General features: G+C 47.0%; 1 protein-coding gene across 1 annotated transcript in view; it reads right to left on the bottom strand.

Annotated features, from left to right (window-relative positions):
* Positions 1-227: 227 nt before the first annotated feature.
* Positions 228-12,529, bottom strand: part of JPH3 (junctophilin 3) — a 114,099-nt gene continuing 101,797 nt past the window's right edge. The window contains exons 4-5 of the mRNA XM_077831285.1: positions 11,307-12,226; positions 228-308 (exon numbers count right to left, since the gene is read on the bottom strand). Coding sequence (XP_077687411.1) covers positions 228-308; positions 11,307-12,226 — 1,001 coding nt within the window. The remainder of the gene's footprint in view (positions 309-11,306; positions 12,227-12,529) is intronic.

The following is a 12,529-nucleotide window of genomic DNA, read 5'->3' as shown; positions in this document are numbered from 1 at the left end:
GTTGTACAAGCAAAGAATTTTGGCTAAAATCCAAAAAACATTACCCAGGAAAAAAAGGCAAACTGTGAGTGAGACTCAATCATTTGTTGTTCTTCTGTGAAAAGACTTGGAAGTTGTCACAGGATGGTTCAAGTCATGATCTTTCCCTTTTTTTGATTTGTTTTTGTTTGGTTTTTTTCCCCCGTTCGTACACGTAACTCTTATTTTTTCAAACAAGACAGTCTCAATTAGATGAAAAAGTTAATAAACAAAATGGCGACGCCAATGTTCAGTAAGATCACCATGACTACCAGAATGGGAGCCGAGCCCTGGAACAGAGAAAGAGAAGGAAAGGAGTTACAAACCATGTCGAAATTTGGTGGTTAGCCAACTGTTGGTAGGAAGGGTCAGAATCTGTAATTATACCATAACCCGGCAAGGCATGGTTTGTTGAGGTGCAGAGCACCAGTAACTTCCACTGAAGCTATGGGCACCTCTATGCATGAGACAAAACAGGTTGAGGGAGGGGTAAGTAGTACTTAAGTAGCACCCTCCATCCAAGAATTTCAAAGCACTTTGCAACTGTTAGTGAATTTTGCTTCACTGTCACCTTTTTGAGGCCGGTAAGGATTCTACACTGAGGAAACAGAGACACACAGCAGGTTTTGTGGCAGAGCCAGGAAATGACCCCAGATGTCCTGACTCCTAGGACTTTGTTTTAACCATAGGATCTCTACCTCACCTGGCTTTTGTCCATGTACAATTCAGTGCAAAAGCAGCTTCTGAGACCTCAGAGGAGCTCGTTGTCATTGTCTTCGTGAAATAAACCAATTATGTTCAGTTAGGGGCAAGCGCTGTGCACCCCACGGGCCAAATGCAGCCCCCGGCAGTCCTATCCTTGTTACGGTGGAGTGAGGACAAAGCTGATGGACTAAAGATAGAGCACGACACACCTCATTCAGTTCTCAAAGGGGGGCATTGGAGCAATCCAGTGCATTGGTGCCAAGTTGTGACCATGATGGGAGGTTGACCGAGAAAGCGTATACCTGGTGGATCAATAAGTGAGGATAGCACCTGAGCTTGGATTCCCTCCTGTCATGTACACAGTGAGTCTTGCCTTAAGGGACCAGCTAAAACCAGGTGCCTATCTGAGGTGACGATGGGGAAAAAAGATGGTGCAGAATGGTACTCACTATGCTTTGGGGCACTTTGGGGTGGTCTCTTCGGAGAGTCGGTTGTCTAATAAGTGTGAGCTCCCGTGCAGGGTGCAACACACCCTAGAGGTGGGCCAGCGCTAGGACATCAGTCTTCTGTGCTTGGCACGCTAGGCTGCTGCTCCCTCTTTGAATGCTAAGCCTCTGAGTGGGACTGCTGCTTGCCTCGACCAACATGGTTCGGAAGAATCCAAGTACTGGGGCAGGCTAGAATGCAAAACTGAATGGGAGGTGGCGGGCACTGGATGGAATAGCCGGCACCTTTGTCTCAGCTGCTGCAGTTGGGTAGCACAGGAAATGGGATACACAGTAGGACAGCCAGAGGCCCTGAATGGCCCCCACTCATAGTCATTTTTAATTATACAAATTTGTTTATTTCATGAAATGGCGCAATTAGTTCCCTGCTTCTCCCTCCTTCCCTCCCTTCTTCATTATAACAAGGCTCATCTGCCCATTCCGGTTGGAACAAGGCAGGGGTGGATGCCCTCATTAAGCCAGTCTTCGTACCACAGTGCAGATCTATTTAAAAACCTCCTTGCGAGACAGAGATCATTTCTCCTCTGGAGCTGCTTGATTCATTTCACATCTGGGGAGGCGGGGGCCCAGGGGAAGGAGGACAGGGAGGATGGGGCTCTGCCTTTGAAAAGCTCAAGCTTGCTGGAAAGGCATATGTTGTTGCGTAGCAACGAGGTCAAAGGAAGCCAACCAAATGGAAGGATTTCTGAGGGAGCCTCCTGGCAGCCAGGTAGCTGCTCTGGACTGGTTTGTGCAAATCTCTTTGCCTGTAGCCAACCCTTTTGGGTGCCGAATTCCTTCTCTGCTTGCTGCCAAGTTGGAACGAGGCTAAATACTGTGATGCAGATTGTTATTCACAGTACTAGCTCCATTTCAAAAGATTATTGGGTTTCACATGCTTTCCCCTTGGATCAATAGGATAATAGGTTGCTGATGGTTATCAGTTTGGTTGTTTCTGCTGGCAGGGTAGCACAGTGATGCAAAACCCCACTGGGTCTCAGCCACTCATCAGCCAGTGCAGGATGGCTCCCTAGTGCACGTTCTCTAGCCTTTGGTCCAGTCACCGTTTAAATGTCCCAAGTGACAGTGTTTCTGCCCCTTTTCCTATTCATGTGCTCGATCTAGTAGATCAAATTAACCACATACAAGAGGCAAACTTACATGCCAGCCAGCCTGAATGCTGCTCAGGCAGATGGCATGTGGTACCCTCTCTGTGCTTCTGTCTCATTGCTGAACAGAGTTGTAAAACAGGACCAGATGTGGCTAGCCTAAGCATTTCTTAATTCTCTGGTCACTACAACTTTCCCCTCTTAAATGCGAGAAAATGTAACCCTGCAATCCTTCCTGAGACCAAACTCCCATGGCAATCATGGCGTTCAATGGAAAGTCGACTGGAATTTTACCCGAGTAGAGGCTGCAGGATTAGGCCCTTAATGTGTGTGCTGGGATACCAAAGTCATGCCCGTGAGAGGTCTGTGAGCTTGTGGAACAGGTGAGCTGAGTTTAAAAATTACCTCTGCGTGTGCAGTTGTCTCTGGGGATTGCTTGCAAAGGGGGCAGCTGATGTCTGACATTCTTTCAGCCTACAGCTTCTCTTTGCTTTTCACATTTGCCCTTTCTCTACCCCTCCTGAGCTAACTCCAAAGAGGACTATGCATGTAGTGATCTCTCCGTTGGGAATGGCCCACCCATTGTAAAGGCGTTGGAATGTCTTAGCAGAGGGGCCAGATTTCTGATAATATGCTAGCTAATCTAATAAAAAGTTTTGTGACCTTTCAGAGCTTTTGCTTCAACTCCAATTGTAAACTTTTAAATGCTGCTTATGCCTGGGCTTCTGATTCGACAGCATTGTGCTTGAACTTCCACTAAAGATCTACGTATCCCCTTCCTGTCCCCTGCAGTCACAGGAAGCTGACTGTCCTGGGATATGTGTCATCTTTTCCTGATTCCTCTTTGGTGCCCTGGAGGAAGATGAAACACTCTGAGGCAAGTGAGCCCTGGAGGAAATTCAGGCCTGTCCTCAAGCTGGCAACAGGTTGGTAAACTCCCGTGAACGTTTTAGAACCAGCAGATAAAGTGACTTCACTGTACTGTAGACCATGCTGGACCTTTAACAAGGGAAACCCATATTGAGACAAAAGAAAAAATCCCTTTTACTTTGAGGCCCTGTGATTTGAGATGCCACACACAGCTCTAGCCGTTCAGTGGCATTTTATTTAATTCTTGCCCCACTTTAGCTATCTGGTAACTGATCATTCGATTCAGAGAGAAGCCCAAATCAAAACCTGGGACTGACACCGCCTGCAGACTTCGGGGGGGATGGGCTTTCAGAGCCTGAAGTGTTTTGCAGCTAGGGCTCACATGTCATTTGAGGGCAGAGTACTTTATCCCAGCGCCTACAAAGAGCCACTGCGCAGAACGGTAGAGAGAGATGTGCTGGTTCTAGGCAGTGACACCAGGAGCTGCAAGGGGTTGTTTATAATTTCCAGTCCCAATCCCTTGTAAAGTCAGGGCACAGTTTCAAAATTTCACTCCGCAGCCCAGCATCAATGCACAGATTTCCAGACTCTGCTCTACCACGAAGCAGCAGTGTAACTACATGCAGGGTGAATAGCTGGCTGACCACATCCTCAGAAGGGAATTATTATATGGATCCTTCTTTCACTCACTCGCCTTTCCACACTGGGGATGGTAAATTTCAGCAAGAAGATGAAGCAGCTGAGCAGCTCAGGGGCCTGATTCGCTCTTATACGAAGGCCTCTTTACTTCTCCCTGGCAGTGTAAAGGGGCATGGAAGGAGGGGTAAATTATATTATTGCCAGAGAGGTGTAAATGGGCTTCAGTGACAATCAGGTCCTTGGCTTTTAAATTCATGACTTCCTGGGCACTGGGGATGTGGATCAAGAGTGATGCTCTGTAAGAAATAAAATGGACCCCTGCTATGAAATAATAATTAATCATAAATATTTTGGGAAGCTTTATGTTTTGAATGTAGTTTCCAATCTGTCTCTAGCATCAATGTAGTAATAATCTCATCACTGTAGTATCTAAGCACCATAATTTCTGTCTCATTATCCTGTTTGTGTCTAACTGTTATACAGCAACCCAAGTGTCTTACTGGGAATATGGGGGGCCAGGGAGGTGTACCGCACAAATAAAACCACAGCATTGTTAATTAAAATATGAACAATCCATTGTTGTTTGTTATCACAGAGTCCGACCTTTGTTATCTCTGCCATGGAAACTGTAGTGTGGTTACCTAGGAATCCTTCTGGGATCTCTTTAGCGTAATTATCAAGGATGCTGCTCAGCAGAAAGCCTCAGCACTGGGAAAATGCTGAAAAATCAGCAGCTGGATGTCGTCTTTGCTGAATAGAAGCCCCCATGCAATCTATAGGAACATGTCACTGCTAAATAGTTAAAGAGCATTTACCAAGTAAAACATGGGGGTAAATTCTCATTGACACCTGTGCAAAGAGGGACCCCAGTAAGTGAGCATAGGAGTAACCAAGAAGAGAATCTGGCCCCAAATGTAGTTACATAAAAGAAGCAGTCACTTGGTGCCAGTGCACAATAAAATAGGGCATTACTGAAAAGCCATATAATACTGCAGCAGGGCATAGTTAGATGGCAAGTGGATCCATTGTGGTTTATGGTCTCGGTAAGAAACACTGTCTGCCGTTCTATGGGATCTGTACTGATGCCCATCACCTTAGTGTCTGAGCACCTCCCAGACTAATAGCTTGGCATAGCAAGATCTCTTGCGTATTTCTTGGAGCCTCTGCATCATCTCTCTTGCCTGGTTACAGGAAGGGCTGTATGTGAAGGCTGGGGTATGGTGAATCGGTGTGCTTCTCCAGAAGTAACGGGTGCCGTGTAAGTAGTAGACGCTGATAGTCAGAATGTAGAGATAATAGAAATTTGATCCTCAGTCCTCACTCAGAAAAAATTCCCGTGGACTTTCATCAGCCCTTAGGGATTAAGCCCTGGAGCCATGACAGCTATTTATTTGTGTGTGGGGGGGGACCCATCCTGCAAGGTGTTGAGTACCCTCAAGTCCCAAAGAAGTCAGCACATCACAGGACAAGGGCCTTACATAATTTGCATTTTTGTGTGTGTGTGTGAGAGAGAGAATACATTTTATTTACATAGTGCCTAGCTAAAGAAAACCAGCTTGGAGATTTTACAATAAAACAAGAACCGATTAAGGGGCTACATTTTCAAACACGCATTCCTAAATTGTACCTGGGAATTTTGTGTGTCTGTGTGTTTGCAGACGTAATGTAATTCCATCCTACTTATGAGGGTTATATGTATTAGCGCACCTGCACATTCTGCCAGCGTGACTTATGGGCCCATGTTATGAAAAGCTGTAGAGCTGGGTGTGAGTTGCAGGTTCTAGATCCAAATGCCAATGTTTCCGAAGTTTGGGGGTGATCCAGGATTTTAGTTGGCTGAATTATCAGGAGAGGGAGCCAGCCACAAAGCTGAGATCCAGATTTTTATCCTAATTATTGCATAGTTGCAGTGGTGGTGGGGAGTATTCATAGTTCGGGGGTTGGGTGAGGCCCATCTTTAAATATTCACTTCAAAAAGACTAAAACACATACAGGATGACAATAAAAATGAGGCTAAATCCTTCAGCTACATCAAAGGCCTCCTGATATCAAAAGGGTTTTGAAAGGACAATGTCAAGTTGAACATAACACTTCTGTCTGAAAACTATTTACCTAGAGTTGTTAAAGTAATCCCTGAGATGGCTGTACATGAAAGAGATTAGAGGAAAAAATAGTATTTCCTTGCCGCCCACCCACCCCCAAATGTGTTTGCTCTGTGCATTTGACAGCACTTTATGCAGAGGCAGTTTATGGATAATTTTATGGATAATTCTCCATGCCCACTGACGAGAGAACAAGAAGTAATGAGCTTAATTTGCAGCAAGGAAGACTTAAGTTCGGTATTAGGAAAAACTTTCTAACTCTAAGGACAGTTAAGCAGTGAAAGAAGTTAAGTGTGGACTCCCCATCAATGGAGGTTTTTAAGAAAAAGTTAGGCAGATGCGTCAGGGATGTCTAAATACCCTTAGTCCTACCTCAACATATGGGGATGGACTAGATGACCTCTTGAGGTCCCTCCCTACGTTTCTGTGATTTTATAATTTTACAGTTTGTTGTGTATAGTCACTGTGACATAGTTATCCACTGGCTTTAAAGGGAGGTGATAGGCAAGCATGGACCAGTCCTGGCTCAGCCCTAAACCAGGGCATTCTGGGGGATGTCATCTAACGGGACTAATACGTGGTCGTCTCAGGAACAGATGACAGGAATCAAGTGGCTGCCGGACTATATATATATGGTCAGTAAAGAGAGTGCTTAGGGAGACATTGGACCTGTTGTGAGTGTCTCTAGGGAGGGAGACCTCAGACATGAAGTGTGGTGCTGTGGAAGTAGCCTTGAGAGAGGGCTGTGGCAAAAGGCAGTGGTGAGACAGGAGGTCTGGGAAGGCTAAGATCAAGGCCTGAATGTGGAAAGACCCCAGGAACCCCATTGCCCAGATATGCAGATAAGCCCCATTCACACCAGTGTAAAGCAGAAAAGGGGCCTAAGCCAACGGCCTGGAAGACAGTGGAAGTCTTTCCCTAGACTTCAAAGGGCATTGGATCAGGCCCAGGCAGAGATACAAATGTGGGTGAACTGAACAGCCATTCAGAGTCCAAACAATGTTCGCGTTGACCAGCCCAACCTGCCAAATGACAGCGGGAGTTGGGGGTGGGAAGAGCCCTTTACAAGCAGCCGCTAGGAGAGATTCACTCTCAGTCGCCCGTCTTCCTAAACGTCAGGTGGAAAGAGTCTCTGTTGGCGCAGGGAGTGGGTGTTAGTTCATTACGGAGGCAGCAACTGGTCGCTATTTTTATCACTTGTTTCGTATTCTTTGGGACTCAAGGTGACTACATTTTCTCCATCCTGAGGTGCAATCCCTTTAAAATGCTTTGAAAGCCCCTGAAAGAGCTGAGAAAGGAACATTTGTCACCTACGTAGGCCGGGAGGTTCTATTTCTGGGGAGAGCTGCTGGATTTCATCCGCCCTGCTTCCTTCCCCCTTTAAGCATTGACTCATATCACCTTCTTCTCTCAGGTATCCTCCCCCTGGCTCAATACCTGGCCAAGCAGCCTTCGCTGACACCCTCATCACTTCCACTGTGATACCTCAGCAGAGGCGTGCTAATTACAGGCTGGCTGGCTTCCTTTCACTTTCCCTGATGACAGTGAAACATGCTTAGGATAGCTCAATAGAGAATGAGCCTCTTAAAAAAACAAAACCCGGCAGCCACTGGAATTTTTCTCTTTCTGTTTATAATGCCTTGCCGGTCGTTGAAATTGAACAGGGACATTTCTGTGGTCTAATCAAACAAAGCTCCCATAACAAGAGTTGTCCTTGAGTTGTCTGAAATAAGACAGGATTTTAGCGAATAACTGAGAAAACCAAAGCTGCATCTGACAACATCTGGGGGTGAGGGGAAATGTGTTAGAGGTGAACACAGATTTTTGGTAGCATGGATTGTACCCAAAAGTGGACAGGGCTTTTCTAATGAACATCTGTGAAAGGAGAACGTCAAAGGACCAACTGTTCGTCCTGCTGAAATCAACAGGTGGTTTGTTGACTTCATTGAGACTGGAATTTGTCCCTGTAATCGCTTCATCTAAATAAATGTGATCATAAAATATCAGCTTTGGAAGGGACCTCAGGAGGTCATCTTAATCCAACCCCCTGCTCAAAGTAGGACCAATCCCCATTTTTGGCCCCAGATCCCTAAATGGCCCCCTCAAGGCTTGAACTCACAACTCTGGGTTTAAGCAGGCCAATGCTCAAAGCCCTGAGCTATCCCCTCCCTCTGCTAGCACTCCTGCTAAATTACGATAATCTAATGAAACTGTCTGGTATCAGTTAATGTCTGAATTCTGGCCTGACTGAGGTCCCACAACACTCATTAGCTTGCCTGGGAGATGCAGCTGTTCAGCCCCTTTGCAACTCAAGTCATGTATTTATTCTCCCCTCCCTAAAAACATGATGAATTTTGTGCTGATGAGTAAAAGGGCTGCTGGCATTTTAAAGACTCTCTTCCTCCATACCTCCCCAAAGATTAGTTCTCTTTTTCAAAGACTGGTCCAGAGGTTACAGAAAGCGATGGACCACTCAAACGTAGGACAGATTTCTGCATCATACAGTCCCCGCAACCTGACAATACAGGAGCCAGTACACGCCCATCCATGTCCATAGTCCTCTGCCCAAATGGTGGCAAGCCGCTGCATGTTGATGTGAGTTTGTTCTGGGTGTGCAGGTCCACACACACACAGAAACATCAAGGTTTGGGTTTTTTTTACTTTTTCTTTTAAATTTTTCATATGAACTGAATACTGGCTTGAGAGCCCTGAAGACTGAAATCCCCTGACTACTCACAGAAAGCACATGCCAAAGCAGCGCATGCTGCCCAACCTCTTCCTCCCCTCGCCGGTTGTTCAGCCCTGGCCTGGAGGGATCACATCTAGAGGGAAGGCACCGTCTCCACAGCATTTCAACGCCTTGGGCGCTCCTATAATGCTAATAACAAGGGGTGGGACTAGTGCCAGCTGTGATAATGGCTTCGCTGGGAACTGACCTGAACCCACCCTGTTCACTTCACATAGGGCACATAATAACTATTGGATGGTCATTACTTGTGGTCGTTACTGCGCTGGGGCTGGATTTGGACTGATCACCCAGAGGAGAGAAGCTACTGCAACTAGGAGCCAGTATTCTGGTTTCAATAGTGGCTCCTGTTGAGCTGGTTTATGGTCGATTATTTTTAAAACCGCTTGTCCTGCAAGAGTGATGCTCAAGGATGTTCCAGGTAGGTCAAAAACAGACCTGCCCAGCTAACAGCCTCCCTTTCTTCCACTTTCGGAAGCAACCCAGTTGTCTTTGAGATGAGAAATGTCTTTTTCAGCAAACAGCTTCACAAACGACAACGCTGGGCATGGCAGAAAAGCAGGGCCGCTGTGCAAGCTGTCCGCTGTGTGGGAGCACACAGACTTTTGCAGGAGCTGTGGTTTGCGTTCTGCAAAACCTCTCTGCCAGGAGGCTCTGCATCAGGACTGCCCACGTGCTGGAGGCAGCCTGCTGGAAATAGGAAGGCTTGTCTAAAAGTGGCATTCTAAGTTGTGCTCTGGGGAGGCTGGATGGATTTAAACCTGCTTTGAAAAACTTAATGCCTGTCTGGGAAGTCCAGAGCGGCAATGCTTTGCACAGGTTTGGGGTTCCCACTCATGAACCCTGTGGCTCTGACGGCACAGAGCTAAAAGGTGCTATGTCCTTTTCCTGGTTCTGATACTGCTTCACTGTGCGATCTTGGACAAGGGGCTTAACTGCTCTGTGCCTCAGTTTTCCCATCTGTAAAATGGAGCTAATCACACACGGCTACCTTTGGGTATAGTGAGGCTAAACTCACTAATGTTGGTGAAGTGTTTGGATATCCTTGAAGGTGCAACATGCTATATGTATGCAACATTGTCTTGTTGTTATGCTGTGGATGGGTGATGCTTTGTGTCCTAGATACACTCGCTCAACAAGCTCTTTCTGATTACTCCCTCCCTGTCCATGCCACTGGAACCAAACCCTGTTAATGCAGAAAACTCTTTCTAGAACAAAGAGTCACCAGCAACATGGGTTATTTAAATCCACATATCATCTATCACTCTGTATTTCATTAACTTCAACTCAAACCTTCGCCATCTGTTCCACCCTTGGTTATGAATGTGAGAAAACCAAACATGCTGCTTCACAGTTATAGCACTTAGAAATATGATGTGCATTCTAATGGCTTGTCTGTGCATCTTTACATGCAGGCTGTGCCTGCTAGTTAGTCAGTAATAACTGTCTTGTATTAATGTTTGTTTAGATCTGAAGCCAGGGTTTGAGCGCCAGTTCCCTGTGTGTGTGATCTATATCGTAACTATGTCTCCAGCACATAGGTTGGGTTCAACTCCTGTGAACTGCAGAAGCTTGTCTAACTCTGGGGGAGTATATGATGTACTGAGTTTGTGTGCATAAGTAACGTCACCTGCTAGATCCTAGCCCACAACAAGGGCTGGATTTCACCTTTAGCTCCTGTGACAGAGCCCTGTGCATTGGTGCTAACAGATCAGTTGTTTAGGCCCTGCTCCCTGCAGATCTTTAGGGCCAGACAAAGCACCTACACGCTCCCAGTGGCTTCCATAGTGTTTAGTGCTATGCAGCTCACTCCCAGGAGTTAAACTAGAATCTGGATCATCCCTTATCCAGAAATTCAGAGAACAGTCCTAATTTTCTTGGGCCTCTTCCATGACTGTCGTATAGCACAATTAAAGGATCCCATTCGTTTCAGGCTTTGCAATGCAACATCACTATGGCACAAGAACATTGCATCACACTTGGTGATACACTGTGCTGCAGTGACATAACATCACGGTACACTGTTGCAGTGGCATGAGGTAAAGATTCAAATACAGAGATGTTGCAACTGGGTTATTTCATATTGTTGGACCAAAACAAGGCTTTGCCAGGCCTAGCGATAAAATGGTATCAACAAGAGCTGCATGGACCTGCACTTTTTTGCTGGGTGAATTTTCATATGGGCAGGAACCTGATAATTATTTTGTCCTTTCTGAGGGTGCTGGGTTTTTACTGGGTGGAGGGAGGGTGGTTTGCAACGATTCATACATTTGATCAAGTCTGAGTCCTGCTGGGATTTAATTGTCACAAAATTTTATCTTGTAATAAATCACATTTCCCTGCTTATACCCTCCCACACCTAATGTGGAAAACTTGCCATTTCCCCAGAGACATTTTGCCAGTAAAGCAAGCTGCAAAAACCACCTTTCAATGTACTTGATACCTTGTGTAGAATGGGAGGTGGGGGGAATTTAAGGTACTAAAGGTGGTTGGTTGGGGGGGGGGGAGTTTTTCTCATGGTGTAAATTTTCTTCCACACCTTTCTAACATTGCAACGGTTCTGAACCAGCTCAGGTTTGCCTTGGCATCTGCTTCCTGAGTCAGGTTCAATGACACAAGTTTGTCTACTTACCGTACTGGACTTGAGCTCATCCCCATTTTCCTCCTCGGATTCTAGTGCAACAGGTAAGGATTTCTGTGGCGGGGAGAAGGTTAAGTCCCACCTTAATAGCCGGGGTTCCGCTTTGTCCCCGAACCTCAGATTTTCCAGTTTCTGCACTGTGGGCTCAGCAGAGGAAGCTGGCCTGAAATTCTCTTTGTTCTGGGACTTAGACCTCAGTCTCTGAACCCGAAAGCCCCGGTCTTCCCCACGGTGGTCCTCAGCCAGGCTCCTGCAGGCGCCTGCTTTACTATAGTGTCTTTTTTGGGTGTGAAACTCTTGCATGTAAGAATCCATCCTCATGAGGGGTTTCATTTCCATCTCGTAATTGCTCAGTTTCTCCTCATCCAGCTCAAGCAGCTTGGCACTCCCTGAGCTGTGGTTGTGGGACCTGTGGTGGGAAGTCCAAGAAACTGCAGCTGGGGAATCTGTCCACCTCTCTCTTTGCTTGTGGTTGGAGGCCTTATGTTTGTGCCCTCCACTCCGGCCTCCGTAATCTTCAGGGATGGAGGCAGACCCCAAATGACTGCTGCGCAGGGTCCCGCTTCTAACGCCACGCGTCCCGCCTGCTTGGTCTTCGCTCCAGCTGTTGGGTCTCAAGTAGTCTCCGCCTCGTCCCTCCAGCAACATCTGGATCTCCCCACCCCTCTCTTCGTCCACCGACACCTGCCTGGAGAAATGGGCGCTCTTGGTCCTGCAGGTGGGGCCCAACGGCGGAGTGGAGGAGGGGCTGGCGGGGAAGCTTTGCAGGGGGCTGTCGTCGGGAGTGAGGTCAGAAGGGGTGGTGCCTTTCCTGTACAGCTCTGGGCTTTCTTGCTGGAGCGGGGTCCCTGTGGAGAGGACCTCGATGTCGTCGCTTGAGTTCTGACGCTTTGGCCTCTGGCACTCGAGCCCTTTTAAATGAGGAGAGAGAGAGAAAGAGAGAGAGAGAGACAGGGTTACTGCTATTCTGTGAGAGCATCACAGGGCCTTTCAGGGTAAAGAACAGGACTGACCGTATCGGACACCAGAGGTCAGGCCCATGACAACAACCTTCTCCCTGCTCCGAGACCGACAGAATAGACTTGGCTGGTTTCAGACTGTGCCTGATACTGCCCACAGCATCCGAAGTGCTGTACGTTATGACGAGCTGGAGCCTGGCAGGGCAGGGATCATGCAGACAGGCCCAGCAGGCACCACACAAGTTCTGCAGTGGC

The sequence above is a fragment of the Eretmochelys imbricata genome, chromosome 12 (assembly GCF_965152235.1).
Source record: "Eretmochelys imbricata isolate rEreImb1 chromosome 12, rEreImb1.hap1, whole genome shotgun sequence".
In the NCBI taxonomy this organism is placed as follows: Eukaryota; Metazoa; Chordata; order Testudines; family Cheloniidae; genus Eretmochelys; species Eretmochelys imbricata.
Note: the sequence above shows the minus strand (reverse complement) of the source record. Positions and strands in the feature narration are given on the sequence as shown.